Source organism: Megalobrama amblycephala, linkage group LG19 (assembly GCF_018812025.1).
Source record: "Megalobrama amblycephala isolate DHTTF-2021 linkage group LG19, ASM1881202v1, whole genome shotgun sequence".
NCBI classification, from domain to species: Eukaryota; Metazoa; Chordata; class Actinopteri; order Cypriniformes; family Xenocyprididae; genus Megalobrama; species Megalobrama amblycephala.
In genome coordinates this window covers 19,652,160-19,679,469 of record NC_063062.1, presented here as the reverse complement: position 1 = coordinate 19,679,469, position 27,310 = coordinate 19,652,160, and the positions used below count along the sequence as shown (strand labels likewise).

Sequence of the window (27,310 nt, the reverse complement as noted above, 5' to 3'; positions counted from 1 at the left end):
AAAAAAAGTCGAAATAAAATGTTGAGAATAAACTCATTAAATTATGAGAAAAAAGTTTTTAAATTACGAGAACAAATTCGTTAAATTACGAATTTGTTCTCATAATTTAACTACTTTTTTTTTTGTAATTTAATGACTTTTCTCAACATTTTATCTCGACTTTTTTTCTCAAAATTTAACAACTTTTTTTCTCATAATTTAACGAATTTGTTCTCATAATCTAACGACTTTTTTCTCGCAATTTAATGACTTTATTCTCAACATTTTATCTTGACTTTTTTTCTTGAAATTTAACAACTTTTTTTCTCATAATTTAACGAATTTGTTCTCATAATCTAACGACTTTTTTCTCATAATTTAATGACTTTATTCTCAACATTTTATCTCGACTTTTTTTCTTGAAATTTAACAACTTTTTTTCTCATAATTTAACGAATTTGTTCTCATAATCTAACGACTTTTTTCTCGTAAATTAATGACTTTATTCTCAACATTTTATCTCGACTTTTTTCTCGAAATTTAACAAGTTTTTTCTCGTAATTCAATAAGTTTATTCTCAATGTTTTATTTAGACTTTTTTCTCGAAATTTAACGAGTTTTTTCTCGAAATTTAACAACTTTAATCTCAAGATGGTTTTATTTTTTTTTTATTATTGCTTGGCCCTAATCCTCTTCCATAAGTATTAAGTAGCACAAATGTTTTCAACATTGATAATGAGATATGTTTCTTGAGCATCAAATCAGCATATAAGAATGATTTCTGAAGGATCATGTGACACTGCAGACTAGAGTAATGCTGAAAATTCAGCTTTGCATCCCATGAATAAATTAATTTTTATTTAAAATATAGTACAATTGAATTATTTTAAATTGTTATATTTCTCCATAATACTGTTTTACTGTTTTTGATCAAAAACATGCAACCTTGATGAACAGAAAAGACTACATTTTTACATTTTCTTTCCTAATCTCTTTCTCTCTGTAGGACTTGTTTTTTAAATTCTCCTGGAATAACTTCCTACACATTCAAGTGGAACATTGTGTCTCTGCCATCCTAAACCAGACAACACCGAATGGAAAATCGCATGACAGTCCAGATCAGATTCAGCTGGAAACACAAAACTCGGACACACAAAACTCAGACAGATCTGACATGTCCACACGCTGTGACTTGATAAAGCATGTAAGCATGAACCCTGGCTTATTGATGCTAATGTATAATCTAATATTAGTGTAGTCATATATAGTAATAATTAATCAAATAATATAAAAAATAAATATATAGCGCCTCACTACTGCTTAATCTGCAGCGTCAAGGCATCAGTGTATTTTAACCAAGTTTGAGTCACTTGAATCACTTGTTAGATCTGACTCACTTGGTAAATGAGGTGTAGTTATGGTATGTTTGTATATATGTATGCATCTAAATGCACAAATTGTGTTGTGTGTGTATTCACAGAAACAACATGTATCATTCATTTACAGCACTTTTTATGGCATCAATTGCCAAAAATTTAAAATGTTTCCTCTTGTGAAATACACTATGCAGTATGTATATGTCATTGAAATATAATTGCTTGTGTGCAGCTGCTGAAGGACTGCAGGCTGGTTCAGAGGATTTTGGATGCTTGGGAAGAAAATGACAAAACACAGTAAGGACAAATTTTAAATATGTTAGTCGAAGAGTCAATACGTTTTTGCTGGTTGAGTATCTTACTATCTCTGTGTATGTTATAGGGAAGCTGGAGGCATGAGAAAAGGGTATATGGGTCATCTGACCAGGATCGCCAACACAGTTGTGCAGAATGCAGAGCGAGAACAAGAACAGATCACACAACTAATAAAAGGTAGCTGACACACACTGGGAGTGTTTTTGGGTGTATATGTGTGTGTGTGTGTGTGTGTGTGCACAGTACAGTTCAAAAGTTTGGGGTTGGTATGTTTTTGAAAGAGGTCTCTTATGCTCACCAAGACTGCATTTATTTGATTTAAAATGCAGAAAAAACAGCAATATTCTGAAATATTACTACAATTTAAAATATTTTTTTATTTGAATATATATTATAAAGGTGCAGTGTTTAAATTTTAGCAGCATCTAGTGGTGAGGTTGCGAACTGCAACCAACAGCGCTCACCCCTCCCTTTCGAAGCACATAGAGAAGCTACGGTGGCCGTCTGGCCGACACAAGACAGATGTCGTCGTTTGAGACAGAAGAGAGTAGCCAGTCAAGCAATGAGGTTTCTTCTTACTTCTAACAAAGAACGGTCTCTGCTTCTAATAAACCAGACGACAACTACTACTACTACAACTACTACTAATAATAATAAGTTTATTTTTTTATAGTGCCTTTCTGCAAACTCAAGGTCGCTTGAAGGAAAACAGGAAAACAATACGAAAACATAAAATGAACAACACATAACATCATACAGTCAGAGGTCAGAGAAGCAAGAAACAAGGTATTTTTGAAATCATGTAATGATGAGAGATCACGAATGTGTTTGGGAATGGAGTTCCAGAGTGTGGGGGCAGAGATGCAAAATGCCCGGCCACCAAATGATGCTAGCTTGTGTGATGGAATCAACAACAGACCAGTATCAGAGGATCTTAACTACTACTTCTTCTTTGTGCGTATTTAATGTATTGACGATGCAAGCTGCCTCTTAAAACACGAAGGATTTAGAAGAAAAACAACACAGTGATGAAATGCGCTCTGTAGAGCAGTTTGTCCATTTAGGGCTACTGTAGAAACATGCCGGCGCAAAATGACGACTTAACATGAAATGGGACTGTATGAGATGGAAATGGCTCATTCTAAGGAAATAAAAACATAACGGTTCATTATGTAAGGTCTTTATGCACCACTGAAAACATAGTTATGCATGTTATATTGCATTTCTGTCAATAGATCCTCCTAAATTTTACACATTGCACCTTTAAAAAGTAATTTGTTTTCTTGTGATGGAATACTGAATTTTCTCCGATCCTTCAGAAATCATTCTAATATGCTGATTTGCTGCTCAAGAAACATTTCTTATTATTATCAATGTTGAAAACAGTTATGCTGCTTAATATTTTTGTGTAAACCGTGATACATTTTTTTCAGGATTCTTTGATGAATATGTAATTCAAAAGAACAGCATTTATTTGAAATAAAGTTTTTGTAATTTTATAAATGTCTGAATGTTTACTGTTCTTAAAAAAAAAAAAATTACTCACCCCAAACTTTTGAAGAGTATTTTTTATTTTATTTTATTTTTTTAACAAACCACATTCTTTGTTTTCAAATATTTGTTATGCCTTTGTATGACAGAGCTACCAGAGGACTACAAAGCACGCTGGGAACAGTTTGTGAATGAAACACTAACAGAAACTAACAAGAAGAATACTGCAGACCTGGTGAGATTTCGCACAAAGACATACGCTGTGAAATCATAGAAAGTCTTTTAACATAAAAAAAAAGGACAATCTGCAAATCACCTTTATTGAGCACCTTTTTTTTTAACAGGTGTTCTCAGATTATCAGATCCAGCAGATGACGGCAAACTTTGTTGATCAGTTTGGATTGAATGGCGATGAATTCGGAGAGCATGACGGCAACATCAGGTGATTCCTGCGTAAAGGTTTAGATTTAGAGTTAAGGTTAAAAAAAATGCAATGAAAAATCAATTTAAGGGGGCAAATATTGTCCCTTAATGGAAAAGGTGTGACTGCAGTCGAAGTGGAAGAGAGGGGGTACGCAGAAGGATGTTAAATGCCTCAGGGGGTATGCCATTTTAAGAATTTTGGGAACCACTGGAATAAACTATTAATAAATATATATAAATATCAATTTGAATGTTAAATAAATTGTATTAAATGAATTATATATAAATTAATTCTTTAAAACAAACTGCATGTTCTTAAATCCTTGTTAATGTAAATCTACCACAGAAAAAAAGTTTTACATTTGGTGCCCTTATACATGCATGTAGTCACATAAAGTCCAGCAGTATAATTAAATTTAGTTTCATTTAAAAATAATAGAATTTTATTGAAATATTTAATATTAATTTCAAATAAATAATTTGATAATGAATTGTTTTATTGCTTCATGTTTTTAGCAGGTTTAAACTCTGACATTGGTAATTTATTGAGTCAAGTTTCTGTGTCTGTTTTTCCTGCAGCGCCACGTTTGATAGAATCACAGAGATCAACTTTAACCTGGTGGATGAGGGGGTGAGTCCTAATTATTTTTCTATATTCTTTTTATTCTTTCTATATTCTGTATTCTTTATTATTATTATTATTAATTGTTCTATACTCTTATTACGTTTGGGGGTTTTCCTATTTTGGGTTATAATATCACCATGTTTTTGTGTTTGTTTTCTTCTCGTTGATGCTCTTTTGGCTTCCGTTCTCACTGTTGTTATAACCCTTCCCGCTTCTGTCCTCTCTCAGACGAGCTCTGCGATATTTGAGACTCGCACAAAGGAGCGAATCCGGCCGTTTGAAGATCCTGAGGAGGAGGAAGATATTTGGGAGGATAAAGAAATCAACTATGCAACACAAGTGAAAGCCAGAAGCAGGTTCGTAAAACACACACGCACACACACACGCTCACACTCTAAACATTCACTGCTCTGACTGCTGTGTGTGGTTTATTTTTTAATAGGTTTGGACTGGTGACAAATGCTCAGAAAAGTGAGGTGGATGTTGGCTCTCGCAGGCGTCTGGGGTCACCTGACATGGAGTGGTTTCCAGAGACCAAACAAAATCTAGACAAGACCAAGATCCAGGACATGGACAAGCAGTCCAGTGATCTGCAGAGTACGTTCACAGCTCACATGGTCTAAACCAGGGGTCGGCAAATTTTTTGTCACGAAGTTTCCAAGTTAATAACTGTGACACAACCCACATAACCCACACAATATAATAAATGCACACAAACATATTTTAAATATTCAGAATGACTAACATAGAAATAGTACAGAATCTTAAAGGGTTAGTTCACCCAAAAATGAAAATTCTGTCATTAATTACTCCACACCCGTAAGACCTTCGTTCATCTTCAGAACACAAATTAAGATATTTTTGATAAAATCCGATGGCTCAGTGAGGCCTGCATCTCCAGCAAGAAAATGAACACTTCCATTGCCCAGAAAGGTACTAAAAACATATTTAAAACAGTTCGTGTGACTACAGTGGTTCAACCTTAATATTATAAAGCGACGAGAATATTTTTTGTGCACTAAAAAAAATTTATAACGACTTATTCAACAATATCCAGTGATGGGCGATTTCAAAACTCTGCTTCATGAAGCTTCACAAATCTTTTGTTTCGAATCAGAGATTCGGAGCGTCATGTGATTTCAGTAAGCGAGGCTTCGTTACGTCATAAGTGTTTCGAAATTTCAATAGTTCACCTGACTTTGGCAGTTTGATATACGCTCCGAACCACTGATTCGAAACAAAAGATTTGTGAAGCTTTGAAGCTTCATGAAGCAGAGTTTTGAAATTGCCCATCACTAGATATTGTTGAATAAAATCATTATTTTGTTCTTTTGGTGCACAAAAAGTATTTTCGTCGCTTTATAATAAGGTTGAACCACTGTAGTCACATGAACTGTTTTAATATGTCTTTAGTAGCTTTCTGGGCAATGTAAATGTTAATTATCTTGCTGACAACCTCACTGAGCCATCGGATTTCATCAAAAATATCTTAATTTGTGTTCTGAAGATGAACGAAGGTCTTACGTGTGTGGAACAACATGAAGGAGTAATTAATGACATGACAGAATTTTCATTTTTGGGTAAACTAACCCTTTAAACATTTCTGAAGCTTTTTTTCATAAAAACATAAATTTGTCAAAATCCTTTAGTTTGTTTGTTTTCAGGTTTAAATTAGACTTTGAAGAACAGATTTCCAGTAGGCTTATTTAAACCTGGTCATTGATGTGTTTTTACCAGTGTTGGGGAAAGTTACTTTTAAAAGTAATGCATTACAATATTGCATTACTCCCAAAAAATAACTTTAGTTTTACTTTATTAAAAGTAATGCGTTACATTACTTTTGCTTTACTTTTTCTCACCTGGGCTGGGCTTGCTCGTTTGTTTTTAATAACAACAAAAAAAGTTCTATTTTTGGCAAATGTTAAGGTGAAACGAACAAGCTTCAGGCTGAAGGAGATGCATATTTACACCTGTACAGTAGAGGGCGCAGATCAAACAAACCTTTCAGCTGTGCTGCCATTCTGGATTAAAGAAGAAAGGATACAGGAGAAGGAAGTTCAACACTCTTATTGCATTACCCCCAACACTGGTTTTTACTGATCGGGAAGCTATCTGTTTTGTTACAAATTCGTTCCATTTACACTTGGCAACATAACTGTGTCTCCAAAAAACAAATTGAAAACGGAGCTTCATTTCATTTATCATCCGATACTTTCAAGATTGGAGACAGAGCAGCATCAGCACTGGTAAGATAATTTAGTGTCACTACTTTTAATGAAGATGACTGTGTTCAGCTTCAGGATGTGACGCTGAACTTTCAGTTTCATCTGCTGCAGTTTATACGCCGGCTTGCTGAAGAGATGCTCATTTTGGGAGGAGTACAATTTACATTTGTGACTTCAACAACCAGATGCATCTAGAATGTGAAAAAAGTCTTTTTACAGTTGGATAGCTATCCGTTCAGACAAAACACATGAAGTGACCAGGAACACATGAATGGAGTTTCCACGTGCATCACAGTCACTTTGATGAGTGTGTAATGTTAAATAAGGATTCTATATACTTGACGCTGAAATTTATAGCATTAACTATTTACAGCGGAACACGCATGCTATAGGTTGCCGACCCCTGATCTAGACCTAGACATCCCACCTGATCTCATATAATAACTGAATGGAATATCGATTATCACCCATCAGGTCCTGGATGGACAGCGAGTTTTGAAGATGACTTCAGCTGTCGGGATTTTGCGAGTATCGCCATGGATACAGGCTCTAACGTGTGGGGAAGCTCTACCGCCCAGCTCAGCGAGACGGAGGAGAAGGGATGGGCGACTTTTTCTGACTTCCAGCCTTTCTGCTGGTGAGGGAAAGACTGTTTTAGTTGATATTGTGTATTTAGGTCATGTGGACACTGTGCTAAATGTTCTCGTGTTCTGCAGTTCAGATGCAGGACCCAGATGCAGTTCACCTGTGGACTCGGAAAATCCAAACAAACAGAGCCAAAATGAGGAAAGTCAGTGTGTTCATGTAACTTTTTTTGCATCATTCCTCCTTATACTAATGAACAACACATACTTAAATTTGTGTAATGTTTTATGTAAATGAACACTAAAATGTTACCAACTTTTGTAAGCATCTTGCAGTTTTGCATTTGCATTGTTTAATATTTTATTATTTCTAGCATTTAGAGGAGAAAATGCATTTATTGAATTAAAACATTGCATATTTTTATTAGTAGTAGTAAAAATATTATCATTATTATTACTGCTATGTGTATTTAATTGATGAGACAAGCACGGACGAGTGATGCGTTTACACAATTTCCCGTGAAAACCATCCCGACAGGTCTAAAATATAAACGCTTATAATAGGCTTACCATAGTGAATCAGTGCAAGATAAAATCTTGTTTTGGAAGGATTCATGATGTAATTGACCCTTTATTTAAATTTTGTTAATTTTGTACAAAAAAACATTGTATAGTGTCACTTAAAGGGGTCATGAATTGAGAAATCAACTTTTTCCTTGAGCTTTTGATATATAAGAGGTCATCGTACTATAAGAATATCCTGTAAGTTTCAGAACTGAAAACTTCCTTGTTAGTCAAATAAAAGCTTTTATTGACACCAGCCCCATCGAACGACTGATCCTGAAATGTGCATAAATAGGTGAAACCAACGCCTACTTCATCATTGCAACATTAGCCCCGCCCACTGTCGTGTTAGTGAGATGAAGAGGAGAGAATAGCGATACAACAGGACAAAAATAACATTACCTTTCAAAGGATCCTAATGCTAGGGATATGGTTATTTATTTTCAACAATGTGAATGTCTCACTTGAGCTTTATTTATTTGTATGCGGTACATTTCACTGTGGATTCTTTAGTAAATCAAACGCATTTCGGTGCAGGCTTTGCAAACAGACTTTTACGATATGGACTCAACAGTAATGCAACAATATGTAAGTAACTGATCTGATATGTAGTGATTTGTACAGTCAGATGTTCTTTGGTTTGATTTACTGACACATAGACAGTGACTAAACGGTCAACTTCACTTTGTTTCTCTTAGTAGGGTGAAAATAATCTGTGATTTAAATGGTGATTAAATTATATAAAGAAAGCGATTTAAAGAAAGCTCCCTTTACAATCGCTGGAGCTGATAATCAAACAGCGCAAGTTTATCAGTGACTGAATTCTGGATTTGCGGCAAAACTCCTGTTTTATTCAACAAATCTGTTATATCGTGTTTGCACTGTTAGTTACGAAGAAAGCATTTGTTAGTGTGCAGAAATTGAGTTGCAATGATGAGATCACTGCTTTCATGTGCTCAACATGTCTGTGATCGGCTACAATCTTCATTACTGCAACCTTTCATGCCACGATCTATGCCATAGATCTAAATGTAATGCAGTACTTTTCATGATTAGTTAACCTTGAGAGCTGTAATAGTAAAAACATGCTAAAAGAGGGAGTAATACTCAGCTATTTCAAATGGAAAGATGTCAGCCAATCACAGCAGTGGGCGTTTACACTGAAGTCTCACAGCAGACACGCCCCTTAAAACAAAGCGTTTAAATCAGAGGGCTAAAATCAGGGTAGGAAAAATGTCTTTTATTTATACATTTTGGCTATTTTTGATGTAAAAAGCATACTAAAGTTATAAGTGCACCCCAGGAAACATTATAAAACAATGCAGTTCATGACCTCTTTAAACATTTATGTAAACATATATTAATACTTTTTTGCATATTTATGATACTTTTGATTAGTGTTTGTTCTTTCTTGAAATGGTCCATTAACATGAATTAATCAGCATGTGTGTGTTGCAGTTAAAGGCTCGTCAGCGTGCGTGTGGAGTGTGTGTGGGGCGAGGAAGGCTCCCCTGGTGGCGTCCGACAGCAGCTCCAGTGGGTCAGACAGCGAGGAAGAAGAAGACAGGACCAACATCATCACAGAGAGCGTCGCCACGGGCAATGCCAAGGAGAGCATTACACTCAGTGTAGATGCAAAACATGAGACGGCAGTCTTCAACAGGTAGAATCCAATACACATTCCTGCATTCCATCTAAGCATAAATTGTTTGCAGACAGTTGTTAAAAATGAGCAGCTGCTTTGCCATCAACTCAAGACGTGACTTGATATAACAAAATGTGCACAGTGATGTCCTTATTGGTTGCTTCCTCTGTCTTTCAGTGACACTAATGCCAAAGCAACAGATGGCATGGCAACAGGAACCATGGCGATACCCATCACCGGTACTCAGTCGCCAAAGGAGCAGAAGTAAATATAGATACATCTGAGTGTTCTTCTCTAGGAAATTACTGGACATGTATTTAAAGTCTATAAATATGTCTCGTTCTGCAGGGGCGACTCCAGTAGTAACGGCCCAATGTAACAGCGTTTGACTCGCCTCCATGCCCATGACAACCGTTTTTCCACTCATGAAATGTTAAATGCTGTGGTTTCCCTGTTTTGGCATTTGCTGTTCCCATCGATCTGCCGTGTAGTTACGTGGGTCTTTTTAGTTTGAGCATGAGCGGTACTTTAGATGATCTGTCTTCCCTAATGAAGACATCTTCACTGTTGGAGCGCTGACCTTTGAACCCTGTGAGAGCGGCCCCACTTACAGTCTGTGTGTGTGTGTGTGTTGTTGAGCGTTGTGGAACTAGAATAAGATGCACATCCATAGATGGATTCTCACGTATGCATAAAAATGCTTGGTACGTTGACAGGCGTGATTTTTTTTTTTTTTTTTTTTTTTTTTTTTTAGGTTTCTGAAACAGTATTTTCTATTTAGAACAAGGCATGATATCAACTGTGTGTGTGTACTTGTACAGCTATCTTTGTGAGGACAAACAGAGTAAGGTGAGAACCTTTGTGAGAACCCTTTAAAGGTCTGTTTAGGTATTTTCACACTGCGCTTAACCCTGGGTTATTGTCATTCTAAACCCCGCTTTTAACCCTGGTTAAAAAATCATTCACGCTTGTAATTTAGAAGCGAATTTAGAAGCGAGGTTAGCCCCACTTTTTACCCGGGGTTATGAAACCCTGCTCTGGAGCAGGTTTAGCCCTGCTTTTTACCCGGGGTTATGAAACCCTGCTCTGGAGCAGGTTTAGCCCTGCTTTTTACCCGGGGTTTTGAAACCCTGCTCTGGAGCAGGTTTAGCCCTGCTTTTTACCCGGGGTTATGAAACCCTGCTCTGGAGCAGGTTTAGCCCTGCTTTTTACCTGGGGTTTTGAAACCCTGCTCTGGAGCAGGTTTAGCCCCGCTTTTTACCCGGGGTTATGAAACCCTACTCTGGAGCAGGGTTAGCCCCGCTTTTTACCCGGGGTTATGAAACCCTACTCTGGAGCAGGGTTAGCCCCGCTTTTTACCCGGGGTTATGGAGCAGGGTTAGCCCCGCTTTTTACCGCATTGGTGTGCCAACTTAAGTGTGAAATGATGCAGTGTTAGAATGTTACAGCTAAACGCTTAGCAACAGACAACCAATCGCATACTCATATTTGCTTTGGACTGCTTTGGACACTGTGCATTGTATATAAACAGTAAATTCAGCATTTGAGAGGAAAAATGTCAAATGCTGACAGAAACCACGACAATTTGAGTAAAGAAGAGACTGTTTCATTCTTACCTTTTATAGTCCGAAATGTCCAATCAGTATAAACTCGATGGTATAGTCGGCAATATATACATTATGTAAACTAATCTCGGCTGATTTTATCCAGTCAATGACACTGACACCGCAAATATGCAAATATGGATGTTAACCCAGGGTTTAGGAATGTACAATGTGAAATGTCAGTTTATGAATACCCAGGATTAATTGTTAAACCCGGGTAAATGATGAGCAGTGTGAAACGTGAAGCAAGATAACCCAGGATTCCATGTACCTGGGGTTTAGAATGACCCAGGGTTAACCATTTCAAGTGTGAAAAGCCCTTTTGAGGGTCAAGACTTGGTTTTAGGTATAAGGTTATAATTAGGTTATGGATAGGTTTAGGTTTAGGCTCTTAGTTGTGGTGGGTAAGGAGCTAGAGATTGCATTGTGTCATTGAATGCCCTCACAAAGATAGATGTATATGTGTGTGTGTGTGTGTGTGTGTGTGTGTGTGTGTGTGTGTTCCGTCTTGATCAGAGTCTCTGTTTGCTGTAGCCCTTGGGCCCGGTACTGATTTTATTTCAGTACTGATTTGTTTGCACTTACGTTCCCACAGCATTTATGTTTCCAGTTCTGCCCACCATCCACACAAACACACACATATATGAGCAAAAATAATTGGGAGCAGGTCTCAAGAGTTCTGTTTTGTTGTGGGCTGTTTTTATCCTAAAGAAATAGTTCACCTAAAAGTAAAAATTCTGTTATTTACACATCATTGTGTTTCAAACATAGACTTTCATCTGGAGAACACGAGATATTTTAAAGAATGTTCACGCTGATCTTTTTTATAGAACGTTAGCACAGAAGTCTTATGAACCAACGTTCTACGCATGGAAGGAATGTTTGGAAGGGTTTGGAACGATAAATGATGACAGAATTATATTTTTGAGTGAGCTATTCCTTTACGCGTGTTTATGTAAGACTGTTTGACTCTGATTGTGTTTGTGGTTGGTATTTGAACGAACTCTCAGGTGAACGTCGTGTGTCCGAGCGGGTCTGTGTGCGAAAGAAGATCAGAGGGCGCGTGTGCCTTGAAATATCAGAGAATGACACATCAGTATGTTTAATGTGTGCGCACTTATCCTTAATCAATCTTCCTATATCACTGTCAGGTCTTAGTAATAACTGTTGATGTGTATTCTTTACGCTGTGTACACTTAATATATTTTTTATGACTAATTACTAGCCAACACTAGAACGCTGCAGTGTCCATTTCAATCTAGAGAGATAGCAATAATAGTAGGGATAATTTCTTGGAATTATTTTCTTTTTTAGTAATGTAGCTTTGACGAAATGTGCACACAGGCACACAAACTGTTTGTGAGAGTGAGTGAGTGTGTGCGAATGTTAAAGAGGCTCGGTGTGTTTTCAGTTTGATTTTGCACTTTTAAAAACTTGATTTTGATACCAAATGCATTGGGATATTAGTGGCGGTACGATGACGATAATGAGAGCCCTCGGTCATTGTTTGGTCTATGTGCAATTTTGAATTTATAAGCCGTTGTGTAATTAATATTGTAGATGTTTGCCGATGCGAGTGTGTTTGTTGTGTTTAGGAGACTTTGAGGGAGATGCAAGAGAAATGGCGACCGTGTGGTACCAGGCTCTGTGCTTGAATGTAATTCATATTTTTATGTTTATTTTATTTCAATGTTTTAATATTATTATTTTTTTTTTTTTGGCCAAAATATCTCTTTAATATTCCGTATCTTTCCCATACTGGATGACAGGGTTTCATTCTCTCATTCCGGAGACTGATTTTCTCATTTCGATAGTTCCTTCATTCATTTTTGTTTATCTTTAATTCATCACTTAAATACTGCCACTTTTAGTTGTGGAATATCAGTAAGGTCTTTAATAGAAATAAATTCAAGACATTAATCCCCTTTTATCGTCTTCCACGCACATATTAACCACTTTTGAGTGTACTCTAGTTCAAGCATTTTTAGTTGACCTGTCATATACCGTTACACGGGTATAGCAAGTTCTGCTGCTGTTAATAATAGTTATAGTTTGTCAATGCATTAGCAGGGCATTAGAACGAGAAAGAAATTATGGGGTTTTTAATCAAAACTGTGACGTAAGAATTATGCCAATGTAATGCCACTCAATTTGTGATTCTAATTTACACACTTTTTTTTATTTTATTTTTTTTTCAATCATTGTTTCATATCCCCTTCTTCCTTCACACCACTATGAAGATTTTATAGCTGAGAAATAGATGCATCAGAACCTGCAATGTGAAATTTACGTTTATGTTGTTGGGTTCTTTTCTCTTCAGCTCTTGTATGTATTCATGTACCCCAAAACACAAACTCATATTGTATGTTATGAACTGGTACAATATTTTGTGGTATGTTCTGCCTTGAGTGTCTGTCCATGGTATGAAACTGGAACACTGTTGTCATTTAGTCAAATGCCTTTTTAATGTAAACTGATGCTGGTGGTTTCTTTTTTTTTATTTTATTTTGGTATAATGCAATACTGTACCTGTTATCTGTTGTCAGAGTTAGGCTTTAAAATCAGATATCAAACAAATAAATATTTCAAATGGGTTTGTGTGTCAAATGTGTGTTGTTTTGGCCAAAAACATTGTATTACTGTAGTATTTTTAACAATTTTGAAAGTTAGTATTACATTGTAAATTATCAGACCCTCAGTTAATGGATGTATTTCATCTAGCTAGCAAGCACTTTGCACAAACATGGATTGTAGATGATGCTATGAATCTGTAGTTTTTAGCTAGTTTGTTACTGATAAACATTTTCCATAAATAAAATGTTACAGTAACTTGTTGAATCATGTAATAGCAGGGTTGAGTTTGATGAATGCAGTCTACATTAAAATTTTTGTGGTAAAAATTAAAATTAAACCTTTTTTTTAACTAAAGCGTCAAAAGTATGATGATAGTAACTGTAAACAAAGGTACGTACACCCTGTGGGAAACGATGAATAAAGCCATGCCAAAAATAAAACTAACAATGAACAATACTTCTACAGAATTTATTATTCTTTGTTAGTTAATATCAACATTTACTATTAGTTATACTCCGTGAACTAACATGAATATGAACACTTTTATTAACTAGCATTAACAAAGGATAAATTGTTAATGTTAGTTAATACATTAAGTAATGTTAATAAATGAGACCTCATTGTAAAGTTATCAAAACTTGTTGACATCATTTCATATATTTTGGCAAGTCAAGGCAATTTTATTCATTAAGCGCATTTCATCCTGTTTTTAGCATGTGAAACACTGAATAATCACTAAGAAAAATAAGAGACAAATATTTTACGATAATTTAAGAATAAGGAATAATATAGGGAAAAAATACAGTATAATGTTTGTGATCACATGCATATAACAAAGTTTCATTAAAGTGTTAAATAATGCGAGTCCATTTTTTCACAGAAAATAGTGCAAAACAATAACATCTGGATTTTATCCTGTGAATGTGTGCATCATTTCTTTTTTTCCCTCTTTATTTTTATTCCAAAGACAAATGCTAATGTTTTATTTTTTACATTTCCACTCCCTCCCCAACTACCCCCGAACAAACTGCCTTAGATGATAATTAAACAGTAATAGTACAAACGATAATGAAAATAAATATAATAATAATTCAAATTAAATAAAAAATGCAGTTGTTAAGTGATAATGTTAATATAATAAAGTCATCTTCATTTATATACCACTTTTCACAATACATATTGTTTCAAAGCAGCTTCACTGTGACAGGAAAATTCTTATCGAGCTAAAGTTGGTTTGAATTTGATTGAATCACTTCCGTTGTAAAAATTGTTAATTATTACTTTAAGGGCCGCTTAAATGACAACTTTCCTACTGAAACCCGAATACCTTTAATGCATTCTTGCTGTTCATTTATGTGTTTAGTCTATAGGTTTGCTTGTTTGAGTGAATGTGTGCAGAAGGCTTGGTCTTTTTAAAAAAAAAAAAAAAAAAAGTGATATTTGCCAAATAACTTGTCTGGTCCGCATAATACAGAAAAATGAGTTGTTGATCTATGCGAACTGGAATAATTTTGATAACGTTTTATCTATACATAGGGAAAGGAAAGGGAAATGGGCCTTCGCAGGGGATAGGAATATATATATATATATATATATATATATATATATATATATATATATATATATATATATATATATATACTAGGAATGAGATATATATATATATATAAATATATATAAAGGAATGAGAAAAAAAGTTGGATGCCACAATGAAAGGTGTAACAATGACACAACAATAAGCAACTTAAACCCTACATATTTACATAAGTAAAGGTACCAAGCATCAAACACCACGAGACCTCTACATAGAGTGTGAAATTAAAAAGTTACAATATCAATGTAAATCCCATTACTCCCCAGGAAGTACATTTATGGCTGAGAAATATGATAGTAAGGGTTGCCAGACAAGAGAATTTAGAGAACTGCTGATTGAATATTTAATCTTTTCCAAGTGTACTGTAGGCATAACATCAAATCCTGAAACCAATGCAATGCTTTAGGTGGGTTTGTAGATTTCCAATGTAATAAAACCCGTCTGCGAGCCAATAAGAATGCAAAGGCAATAATGTTTAGTTGTCTTTGAGTCAGACTCGATTCATCACCTGGAGCACCAAAAATAACAAATTCAGCACATTCAGTTGTACTTCACTTACTTTAGAAAGTGTATCAAATATGGTTGACTAGTAAATAGGAAGTGTGTGTGTGTGGGGGGGGGGTGCTAACCATTTTTAATGTAGTCTTTTTTTCTTTTTGCAAATGCCATTTGGTTTTACATTGGTAACACTGTACAATCTCTAATGTTACCTAGTGATATCTAATGCACTGACATTCATACATTTTTAAATGTGACTAAAAAAAACATTTTGGATGAACCATACCCGTTTTTCTTTTGTCATCATGAACCCTAGTGAACCAAAAAAAAAAAATGAAACCAAACAATCCAAAATTCCATGAATTGTCTTGGAATGACACCAATTCTGTGTGAAGAGCACAAAGTGAAAGTTCCCCTGGAGGCACAAGAGGGCGGGGCCTCAGGTGAGGGGAGGTGGGGAAGCCTAGAGATGGGGGCGTGGCTTTGAGTGTGTCTGTGTGTAGGAGAGTAAATATTTTTCAGTACTGGTGGAACCTGTCCGTCTGCTTCTCCAGAGACACAGGGAGACTCAGCCTGAAGTGTAGGACACACAAAGAACAGCAGAGAGAACACAAACACACGTTTACCAGCAAGAGAAACCATACAGAATGCTGGACGGAGCGACAGTCTGGACGTAGACCACAGGCTTGGACAGACAACATGCGCATAGGGACCCGCTGTGCTTGTGTTTGTTTATGTGTCAGGTGCATCGGTGTGTTTGAATGAGGTGTGTGTGTGTGTTTCTGGGAACATTTAATGGGTAGAAGCATCCTGGATATGGGGGGATGTCAGAGTTACAATAGCTCTGATGAAGAGGATGTCAGCGCTCTGAAGACAAACTACACCAACATCAGTCTGTTCAAAGTGTGAGTATATACTTTACTCCCGGTGTAGTGTGTGCGTGTGTTTAGGTAAAGTAAGGAATGCACACATCAGACGAATGCCTGCTGAAGAGATAAGCACCAGCATACCTTCAGAAAGAGAATGCGTGTGAGCATATGAGCGCGTTTGTTCAGTAGTTTCAGTTGTGCAGCGTGTTGGAGAGGATCTCAAAGTCAAAGGAAACTTCCACAAGTCCATGTGTGTTTATGTGTGAAAACATGGACCCCCTGCACAAGGGTTTATGGGTAAACACACCTGCCGCGGCCTGTGTATTTACATATTGCATAGCTGCGCATGAGTGCAACTGGGCGTTTTGAGGAAAAAAGCATTGCTTGCATAGAAATATATAATATATATCAACGCTGCCTAAAATCAACACTTTATCCTTCATATCAGCATTAAGTACATCAGATAGTAATGTGGTACAGTAGGGTAATACTGTGGTACTTTGATATAGGCAAATGCTATACAATAGTACAGTTACATGTTACTCCAAGCTAAGGACATTACCACAGTAAATGCCCAAAACCATGGTAGATACATAACCAATACCACTGTACATGTTGGTACTTTTTATTAGTACCAATAACTGCAAAATTAGAAATACATGGCTGTTATATTTGTTAATATTTTATATACAGTACAGTCCAAAAGTTTGGAACCGCTAAGATTTTTAATGTTTTTAAAAGAAGTTTCGTCTGCTCACCAAGGCTACATTTATTTAATTAAAAATACAGTAAAAACAGTAATATTGTGAAATATTATTACAATTTAAAATAACTGTTTTCTATTTGAATATATTTCACAAAGTAATTTATTCCTGTGATGCAAAGCTGAATTTTCAGCATCATTACTCCAGTCTTCAGTGTCACATGATCCTTCAGAAATCATTCTAATATGCTGATTTGCTGCTCAATAAACATTTATGATTATTTTCAATGTTGAAAACAGTTGTGTACTTTTTTTTTTTTTCAGGATTCCTTGATGAATAGAAAGTTCAAAAGAACAGCATTTATCTGAAATACAAAGCTTCTGTAGCATTATACACTACCGTTCAAAAGTTTGGGGTCAGTAAGAATTTTTATTTTTATTTTTTTGAAAAGAAATGAAAGAAATGAATACTTTTATTCAGCAAGGATGCATTAAATCAATCAAAAGTGGCAGTAAAGACATTTATAATGTTACAAAAGATTAGATTTCAGATAAACACTGTTCTTTTGAACTTTCTATTCATCAAATAATCCTGAAAAAAAATATTGTACACAAATATTTTGTACAATTGTATACATTAAATGTTTCTTGAGCAGCAGATCAGCATATTAGAATGATTTCTGAAGGATCATGTGACACTGAAGACTGGAGTAACGATGCTGAAAATTCAGTTTTGCATCACAGGAATAAATTACTTTGTCAAATATATTTAAATAGTACACAGTTATTTTAAATTGTAATAATATTTCACAATATTACTGTTTTTTACTGTATTTTTAATTAAATAAATGTAGCCTTGGTGAGCAGACAAAACTTCTTTTAAAAACATTAAAAATCTTAGCGGTTCCAAACTTTTGGACTGTACTGTACATGGGACAAGGAAATGCTAAAAATAACTTTTTAACTATTCAAATGTATTTGTTGAGCTTGCACTAATGTATAACTTTCACCTAAACTAAAAACAAACAAACAAAAAAGAAGAAAACTTCTGTAAAAATTTTACTTTACCGTACAAGAGGTTATAGACCTGTATTTTATATCTGTGCAGGTTTTTTTCTTTTTAGTAAACAAACAAACAAAAACTTTGTAAACAAAATAACATGGTAAACAGATGATGAGATGTGATGGAGGTGATGCCTGAGGGATCTTACTGAGGTTTGCAAAACAAAAACTATAAACCAAGTGGTTGACATATGAAATCATGCGATAAATGTGATAACTAAACAGGGTGTGATGAGAATCTCATCAGCTTTAATACCTTGTGAAGATGATGTTTACCTTAGTAAGTAATGAGCAAAAAATTTAGTAGGTTTAAAATGCTTTGTAATATATATATATCCATATATATATATATATATATATATATATATATATATATATATATATATATATATTGCAACTAAACTTTTGCTTGTGTATTAAAAAGTGCATGTGCTGTTTCATTAAAGTAAATGCCACTTAGTTTGATATTCTGTATGTAATGCAATGACAGTCACACATTAAGTGTGGCATATACTTTTTGGGGCCACAATATGGAAGATATTCCACCCCACAGCCTGTTTTAATCAGTTAAGGACAAGGCCACCATCTCAAACCTCTCACCACCACACTCACTATCGGTTATTTCAAGGCTGAACTGGGAGCTCTGTTTTCTCTATGTGTACACACACTCTAGGTCAGCTCGCTCTCTCAGTCCAACGTGTGTGTGTGGTTTATCTAATTTGCATGAAGGAAAATTAGGGCTGTCTAGAGGAAGAGGCACTCTTTCCAGTAATATGATGATTGCTCACTAACGCTGTCAGGAAACAAGGCCAAGCGAACACAAACCCCTTTAGTACATATAATCGACTATCCCCAAGTGCACACACGGCAAACTAAACTACATCCCTGTGTGTCCTTGTGTAACGTCACACTGTGTTTTCACAAACTGTTTGCTGTTTGCTCAGCAGCATAACTATTTAAACACAAATTAACTAGCAGACACTGTAAAAGAATTTCACATTGCAGTGAGCCAGGCTCATAGCCATTAATAAATCAGCACATTTCAAGAGAGGAAAAAGAAAAAACAAGAACATGCAAATTTAACATGAAATGAAAAAGTGACCCTATTTGACCCTCTATTCCTAGTCATACTGTGGACAATTCATTAGTGAACTTCATAAAAATGTAATAAATTCTCATTGAATATTCTGGTGATGTGTGTGTGTTGACAGAAAGAATAAAAGTCTGCATATAGTCCCATCTGCTGAGGTCAAACCTTACCTAAAAGATCACTTCCTGTCCAGACGCATCACTGACATTGACCTTCTGACTCTCTCTGCCTTGCCACACGGCCTAGACCAGCAGGAGTGGATAGCAACAAACAGTGAGTATTCAAAAAAAAAAAAAAGAAAAGAAATATAAAATAAATTATTATTATTTTTTTTTTAATAAATTATAAATAATAACCCCAACCCAATCCCTACCATTACATTTATTGTTTATTGTTTATTGTTTATATATATATATATATATATATATATATATATATATATATATATATATATATATATATATATATATATATATATATACATATATACACACACACACACACACACACACACACACACACACACAGGTGCTGGTCATATAATTAGAATATCATCAAAAAGTTAATTTATTTCACTAATTCCATTCAAAAAGTGAAACTTGTATATTATATTCGTTCATTACACACAGACTGATATATTTCAAATGTTTATTTCTTTTAATTTTGAAGATTATAACTGACAACTAAGGAAAATCCCAAATTCAGTATCTCAGAAAATTAGAATATTACTTAAGACCAATACAAAGAAAGGATTTTTAGAAATCTTGGCCAACTGAAAAGTATGAACATCAAAAGTATGAGCATGTACAGCACTCAATACTTAGTTGGGGCTCCTTTTGCCTGAATTACTGCAGCAATGCGGTGTGGCATGGAGTCGATCAGTCTGTGACACTGCTCAGGTGTTATGAGAGCCCAGGTTGCTCTGATAGTGGCCTTCAGCTCTTCTGCATTGTTGGGTCTGGCATATCGCATCTTCCTCTTCACAATACCCCATAGATTTTCTATGGGGTTAAGGTCAGGCGAGTTTGCTGGCCAATTAAGAACAGGGATACCATGGTCCTTAAACCAGGTACTGGTAGCTTTGGCACTGTGTGCAGGTGCCAAGTCCTGTTGGAAAATGAAATCTACATTTCCATAAAGTTGGTCAGCAGCAGGAAGCATGAAGTGCTCTAAAACTTCCTGGTATACGGCTGCGTTGACCTTGGACCTCAGAAAACACAGTGGACCAACACCAGCAGATGACATGGCACCCCAAACCATCACTGACTGTGGAAACTTTACACTGGACCTCAAGTAACGTGGATTGTGTGCCTCTCCTCTCTTCCTCCAGACTCTGAGACCCTGATTTCCAAAGGAAATGCAAAATTTACTTTCATCAGAGAACATAACTTTGGACCACTCAGCAGCAGTCCAGTCCTTTTTGTCTTTAGACGCTTCTGACGCTGTCTGTTGTTCAAGAGTGGCTTGACACAAGGAATGCGACAGCTGAAACCCATGTCTTGCATATGTCTGTGCGTAGTGGTTCTTGAAGCACTGACTCCAGCTGCAGTCCACTCTTTGTGAATCTCCCCCACATTTTTGAATGGGTTTTGTTTCACAATCCTCTCCAGGGTGCAGTTATCCCTATTGCTTGTACACTTTTTTTCTACCACATCTTTTCCTTCCCTTCGCCTCTCTATTAATGTGCTTGGACACAGAGCTCTGTGAACAGCCAGCCTCTTTTGCAATGACCTTTTGTGTCTTGCCCTCCTTGAGCAAGGTGTCAATGGTCGTCTTTTGGACAACTGTCAAGTCAGCAGTCTTCCCCATGATTGTGTAGCCTACAGAACTAGACTGAGAGACCATTTAAAGGCCTTTGCAGGTGTTTTGAGTTAATTAGCTGATTAGAGTTTGGCACCAGGTGTCTTCAATATTGAACCTTTTCACGATATTCTAATTTTCTGAGATACTGAATTTGGGATTTTCCTTAGTTGTCAGTTATAATCATCAATTATCAAACATTTGAAATATATCAGGCTGTGTGTAATGAATGAATAATACAAGTTTCACTTTTTGAATGGAATTAGTGAAATAAATCAACTTTTTGATGATATTCTAATTATAAGACCAGCACCTGTGTATATGTATATATATATATATATATATATATATATATATATATATATATATATATATATATATATATATATATATATATATATATATATATATATATATATATATATATATATATATGATATTCATTATACAGACTCAAGAGACAAGACACGAGTGGCTGTCATTTACAGTTAAACAGTGATCACAAACATCTAAACATGTTGTCTGAGTGAGCAAATCAGGGTTGAACAATACAGTAGAGAGGAAAACATTTAAAATATTTCTTAACATATGTATAATGTTCAGTAACGCATGAGGAATGCTGGGAATGTGTTGGGCTAGGCTCAAATAACTATAATGGCTGGTCTATAGTTTTACTTATTCTGACCAGGAACTACCCACTTAATAAGGAAGAGACTATTTGATGAACATGTAAAATGACAAACACAGTTTGCTTCTGTATGTGACTAAACAACATACATCAGATAGTTCAGCAGTGGCTGTGGGTCTGTCAACTTATTTTTTGCTATTTAAAAGTGTAAATGTGAGTTAACTCAATCTTACTATCTCTTTCAGCGGTGTCATTTTTCCATCATACTACCCTGTTCTTCAGCGCTCTGTCTGATTACTGCACAACAACAAAGTGTCCAGCAGCCAAAAGCCCAGGAAACATGTGAGTAGAACACACATTTCCTTTCACCTAGTTAAAAAAAAAAAACTTAAAGGGTTAGTTCACCCAAAAATGAAAATTATCCCATGATTTACTCACCCTCAATCCATCCTATGTGTATATGACTATCTTCTTTCAGCCAAACACAATCAGAGATATATTTAAAAATATCATTGCTCCTCCACGCTTCATAATGGTTGTGAATGGAGGACAGATTTTGAAGCAAAAAAAATAGAAAAAAGCATCCATCCATAATAAAAGTAATTAATACGTCTCCAGGGAGTTAATAAAGGCCTTTTGAAGTGAAGCGATGGGTTTTTATAAGAAAAATATCCATATTTAAAATTATTTATTTATACTATATTTAAAAATTCAAGTAAATATCTACGCAAGTCAACTTGAAGTCAACTGCGCCAAATGAGTAGGCCTAATCCTCTGACGCAATGTATGACAGGATGGTGGAGTAGCGTAAAACTTAGACGCCTCTCACGGTTCAAACAAATAGGGCTGTGCAACAAACTCAAGCTCCTCTTCAGTGGAAATCCTCTGACATTTCTCTTTTAAAAATTCTCGTTTTAGACTTCTAATTCATGACAGGTGTTTTGTTTTGCTCTGTCCTCTGCGGATCTCGGATCAGAGGTTGCTCTTCCGCCGCAAATCGATGCGTACGTCCCATTCACAACCATTATAAAGCTTAGAGTAGCAAGGATATGTTTTAAATATATCTTTAGATTGTATTCGTCTGAAAGAAGATAGTCATACACCTAAGATGGCTTAAGGGTGAGTAAATCATGGGATAATTTTCTAACTAACCCTTTAAGTCACATCTTGAATAAAGGCATAAAGTGAGACATACATACCCTTACAAAATGTTGCCATGGTAACCATACTTTAATAATGGTTAATAATACAAAATTACAGCGGTTTTACAGTTGTAGCTCTGTAGTCACTATGTTATTTTGGTGGAATATATACTGTCAAACAAAGGCAGGTATTTTAATAGATTTCACACTAAAATATTTTTTTTGTATTTACCAAAATGCATTACATATTTTATAAAATAAAAACATTTTGTATTGGTAAATACAAAAAATGTTATAAAATACTGAAGGTTTTACTGTGAAATCAAAGAAGGCAAAAATGACAGCTATAATATATATATATACACACACTATAATAGTGTAATAATAGTGTAAATAGTTTTGTTTTCTTCTACTTTTGTGCCTTATTTACTCTATAATTTACTTCTTAATACATTTTTCTAAACAAATAATGTGGAGGAAATGTGCAACACTGTTGTGCTTATTATCGCTGATGAACTTTAATACGATTCGTCAAGCATGCATGCAGATATCAACAGCCAATGATGACTATCAATAAACATGAATTCAGATAAAATAACAAGTAGCTTTGTTATCACAAAACAAACAACGACAGCAAAACACTGATCAAGAATAGCACAAATATACAACTATATTCATGCTGTATTAAAATGTATTCATGCCACAGTGCATGCTGCAAACCGAAATGCCAGCATGAATCTGTTGACATCACACTATTACAGTTAATGTTTAAATATTCAAGAGATTGTGATAATAACAGATAATTATAGTGATTATATATGCTTACTGTGAATTACAGCAAATAGTTTTTTATCATAATCTGCAAAAGTACTACTGTAAAAAACAAAAAAAACAAAAACAAAAAACACTGAAAGTGCTATTTTATAGTGCATGGTTACCACTGCAATTTTTTGTAAGAGATACTTCAAAATGAGTTATGTTTGTTTGTTTTCAGCTTGTATGAATGGACGGATGAACAGGGGAAGAAATTGAAGTGTTCAGCTCCAATCTACATCGACTACGCCATGTCCTACATCCAGGAGATTCTCGCAGATGAGCGTGTGTTTCCCACCAAGGCTGGTATGAAGAAGTTTAAAACTTTTACTGAGAGCCTTAGCACCATGATCTGAAATGAGTATGACTGTATATGTGTGTGTTTAGGTTCATCATTCCCTCCTGGATTCATGTTCCTCATTCAAAAGATCTTTGTGATGCTCTTCCGTACGCTGGCTCACCTGTTCAGCACTCATTACCAGGACGCAATCGCCGCGGAGTTACACCCGCACCTCAACACGCTCTTCACGCACTTCATCACCTTCAGCCACACGTTCAGACTGCTGGAGCCCTCAGAGACGGCTCCAATCGATGAGCTTATCGCCGTGCTCGCACACTGAAACACATGGAGAGGTGCTCACCAAAGGGCACATCATTAGACCTTGAATCAAAATTCACAAATGTGATACTCTGTTGCTTTGTGGACTTAACAGACATGTGCACAAGACTGAAAGTCCATATCAAGTGCACTAGTTTGGATAGTAGAGGTTTTTTTTTTTAATGTTACATGAAGAATCCCTTCGATGTTTTGACCCAGTAGACCTAGAATGTGTCAATCAACTTTAGTTCAGACTGAGCTCTTATTGAACAGTTCAGCTGATCCCGCCTATAAGTGATTTTTCAGTGCCAACTGTGAACATGGGCAGTTTTCTTTTGGCCAGTGGCCACATGGCCTTTCACCGAGATGCAATTTTTTGGGAATCCGCACTGTGAGATTACAGTTGTGTTTTGGAAATTATGCCCACATTCCCTCTTGATGTGTTTGTCTGCCACATCAATTGAAGAAGAAAAAAAAAAGTTTTTGAGAAGAAAAAAAAAGCTTTTCTAAAAGATATACTAGCATTCAAAAGTTTAGGGTCAGTATTGTTTTTAAAGAAAGACATTATTAATTTTGTTCATTAAGGATGCATTAAATTGATCAAAAGTGACAGTCACGTCTATTAAAAAAACTAATCCGAAACTAAATGAAAAAAGAATCCAGAAAATATTAAGCAGCACAGCTGTTTTCAACATTGATAATAACTGTTTCTTGACCATATTAGAATGATTTCTGAAGGATCATGTGACACTGAAAACTGGAGAATTGATGCTAAAAATTCAGCTTTGCCATCACAGGAATAAATTACATTTTTAAATATATTAAAACAGATTTTAAAAATGGTAATAACCTTTCACGATATTACTGTTTTAATGTATTTTTGAGACTTGTTTAAAAAAAAAAATCTTACTGACCCAAAACTTTTAAACGGTTTTGAATGAAACACTTTGGCCCAGTTTCACAGACAGGGCTTAGACTAAGCCAGGATTAGGTCTTAGTTCAATTAGGACATTTAAGTAGCTTTTATAAACGTGCCTTAGTTAAAAAAACATTACTACTGTGTATCTTGAGACAAAACAATGGCACTGACATATTTTAAGATATGTCAGTGCAAGTTGCTTTCAGTTAAAACAGCTCAAGCATGCATTGTAGTCTGGGACTAGGCTTAAGCCTTGTCTGTGAAACCACAGGGGTTTTACGTCACATTTTATGTAAATTTTTTTGTCCATAATGCTTTTGGGATGGCCATGGACAGTCAAATGCTTCACTGTATTAGGTCCTAAGCAGATGCAACATAATAATGCTATGAAAATACTTGTTTACCCCTAACCCTAACGTTAATAAGGCTATAATCTCCACCCTTACTTCCGGTCTGAGACATTTGGCCTGGCGCGCCTGTCCCAAAACTGCCGTGATGCTCTGCGGTTCAGTCGTGACTGTAACAAGTGAAAGGACTTTTTTTTTTTTTTTTTCGGTCGCATGGCAACAATTTCTTTAGCTCAAATTATTAATCAAATATGTCCCGACTGGCTGCGCAGCATTTTCACTTCCGTTGCGGACCAGGGTATTTATCATGACAAATGGTTCTGAGTAATTCACAAACCTCATTTCACACATCTCTCCTCTATTGACTCATTAATTGAGGTCATTATTTTGACTTGAATAATTACAATAATTGATTCACTTAAGACTCTTCTAAAATGATAATGTGAAGAGTATAACATACAGCCATTATATGTTGACTGTTTTTGTACTGGTTCAGTGCTGGTTTCTGCTGAATTATGTTGAAAAAGAGGAACAATTGTTTCTCCTCAATCCTGAGCATTTATAAATGAACAGCCCTGAGGATATCAGAAATATACACATGAATACCCACACACAGCAGAGAGCTGGTCTGACTGGTTCCCAAAAGGAATTAGATCCACTTACTCACATAAATATCACATTCAGCCATTGTCATGCATCAGTGTATTTATTACTTTGTCATTTTTTTTCCTGTGCAAAGGATTTTAGTATAAAGGAACTGAATTTTGGGACTGTTACATATTTCTCAAACAGAAAATAGTATACTATTATATACTGTAAGTAAACATTGTATAGCCTACTGTACACTGCCCTGTTATTCAGTGTGCAAAATGTTTTAAACAGCAGCATGCTAGATTGTTGTCACATGATCTAACCCTGTTACATGTTTGTAATCCCAGTAAGTGAATTAATATCAGCTGTTTTGTATTTTCAATCCATGTGTGTAAAAATGAGTTCACGTTCAATCAAATAATGTGTCAAGAAAAAGACAAAGGCATGTTGCATTGTGGGATACTGCCCCCATTTATGTTGTTCCATAAATGTTTGAAATAGCAAGAAATATAGTGTTACACACTACCAAGAAAATTCACATATTATACACCGTGTATACTTTGTAGGTATAATATGTGAATTTTCTCTGTATTTCTTGCTATTTCAAACATTTATGGAACAACACGTTCACTCTGTACGGTCCTTTTCACAGGTTTGATTTGAAATACCACACTAATCTTACTAAATAGTAGTAGTATAATAGTATGCTATTCCAAATTCAGCCTATGTGTCAAAGCATTGAGTAAACATAAATGTGTTTCTCCAGCAGGGGACAGCAAAGGGAAACTGTCATAGAAAAAGACTTTGGAGCGTTGCACCTGCTGAGTTACAGAGATTTAAAACACACTCACACACCTGTTTAATCAAAAGACTCCACTCCAAAGGGCTGTTAACGCTACGTTGTGAAACCCTGAGAAGCAGTGTTTGGATAAGAATTTGAAATGAAGCCCTTTGACCAATAAAACATCTCATAAATGCACAGATGTGATTGGTTGATTCTTCTTTCACTGGGCACCTGCTGATGAGCTGAGATTGGAGGAGTGAACGGGGTGTGTAGTTCAGTAAAGTACTGTACAATAGAGGGTGCACGTGACGTCACCGTCGACCGTTAGGACTGCGGTCACGCCCACTGAGTGGCAAAAGACTGAATGGCAGCATTGGTTTTCAGCGTGAATTGTCACTTCCAAAACGGGAAAGAGCTTTGTGATTGACTGTACAAATAGCTTTGACACATAACCTGAGGTATATTTT

At 35.6% G+C, this 27,310-nt stretch overlaps 1 protein-coding gene across 3 annotated transcripts in view; it reads left to right on the top strand.

The window, feature by feature from the left end:
* Positions 1–24,801, top strand: part of ppp6r2b (protein phosphatase 6, regulatory subunit 2b) — a 33,849-nt gene extending 9,048 nt beyond the window's left edge. For 2 of the 3 annotated variants that reach the window (XM_048168108.1, XM_048168107.1), the window contains exons 11-23: positions 986–1,183; positions 1,588–1,652; positions 1,738–1,847; positions 3,311–3,396; positions 3,506–3,603; positions 4,164–4,215; positions 4,438–4,565; positions 4,652–4,806; positions 6,909–7,071; positions 7,151–7,224; positions 9,041–9,245; positions 9,405–9,491; positions 9,576–13,425. In XM_048168108.1, coding sequence (XP_048024065.1) covers positions 986–1,183; positions 1,588–1,652; positions 1,738–1,847; positions 3,311–3,396; positions 3,506–3,603; positions 4,164–4,215; positions 4,438–4,565; positions 4,652–4,806; positions 6,909–7,071; positions 7,151–7,224; positions 9,041–9,245; positions 9,405–9,491; positions 9,576–9,606 — 1,452 coding nt within the window. In that variant the 3' untranslated portion in view covers positions 9,607–13,425. Of the gene's footprint in view, positions 1–985; positions 1,184–1,587; positions 1,653–1,737; positions 1,848–3,310; positions 3,397–3,505; positions 3,604–4,163; positions 4,216–4,437; positions 4,566–4,651; positions 4,807–6,908; positions 7,072–7,150; positions 7,225–9,040; positions 9,246–9,404; positions 9,492–9,575; positions 13,426–19,342; positions 19,495–21,894; positions 21,992–23,785; positions 23,911–23,991 lie in introns of those variants that run through there. The other variant, XM_048168109.1, reaches the window with a different exon arrangement.
* The last annotated feature ends 2,509 nt before the right edge of the window (positions 24,802–27,310 follow it).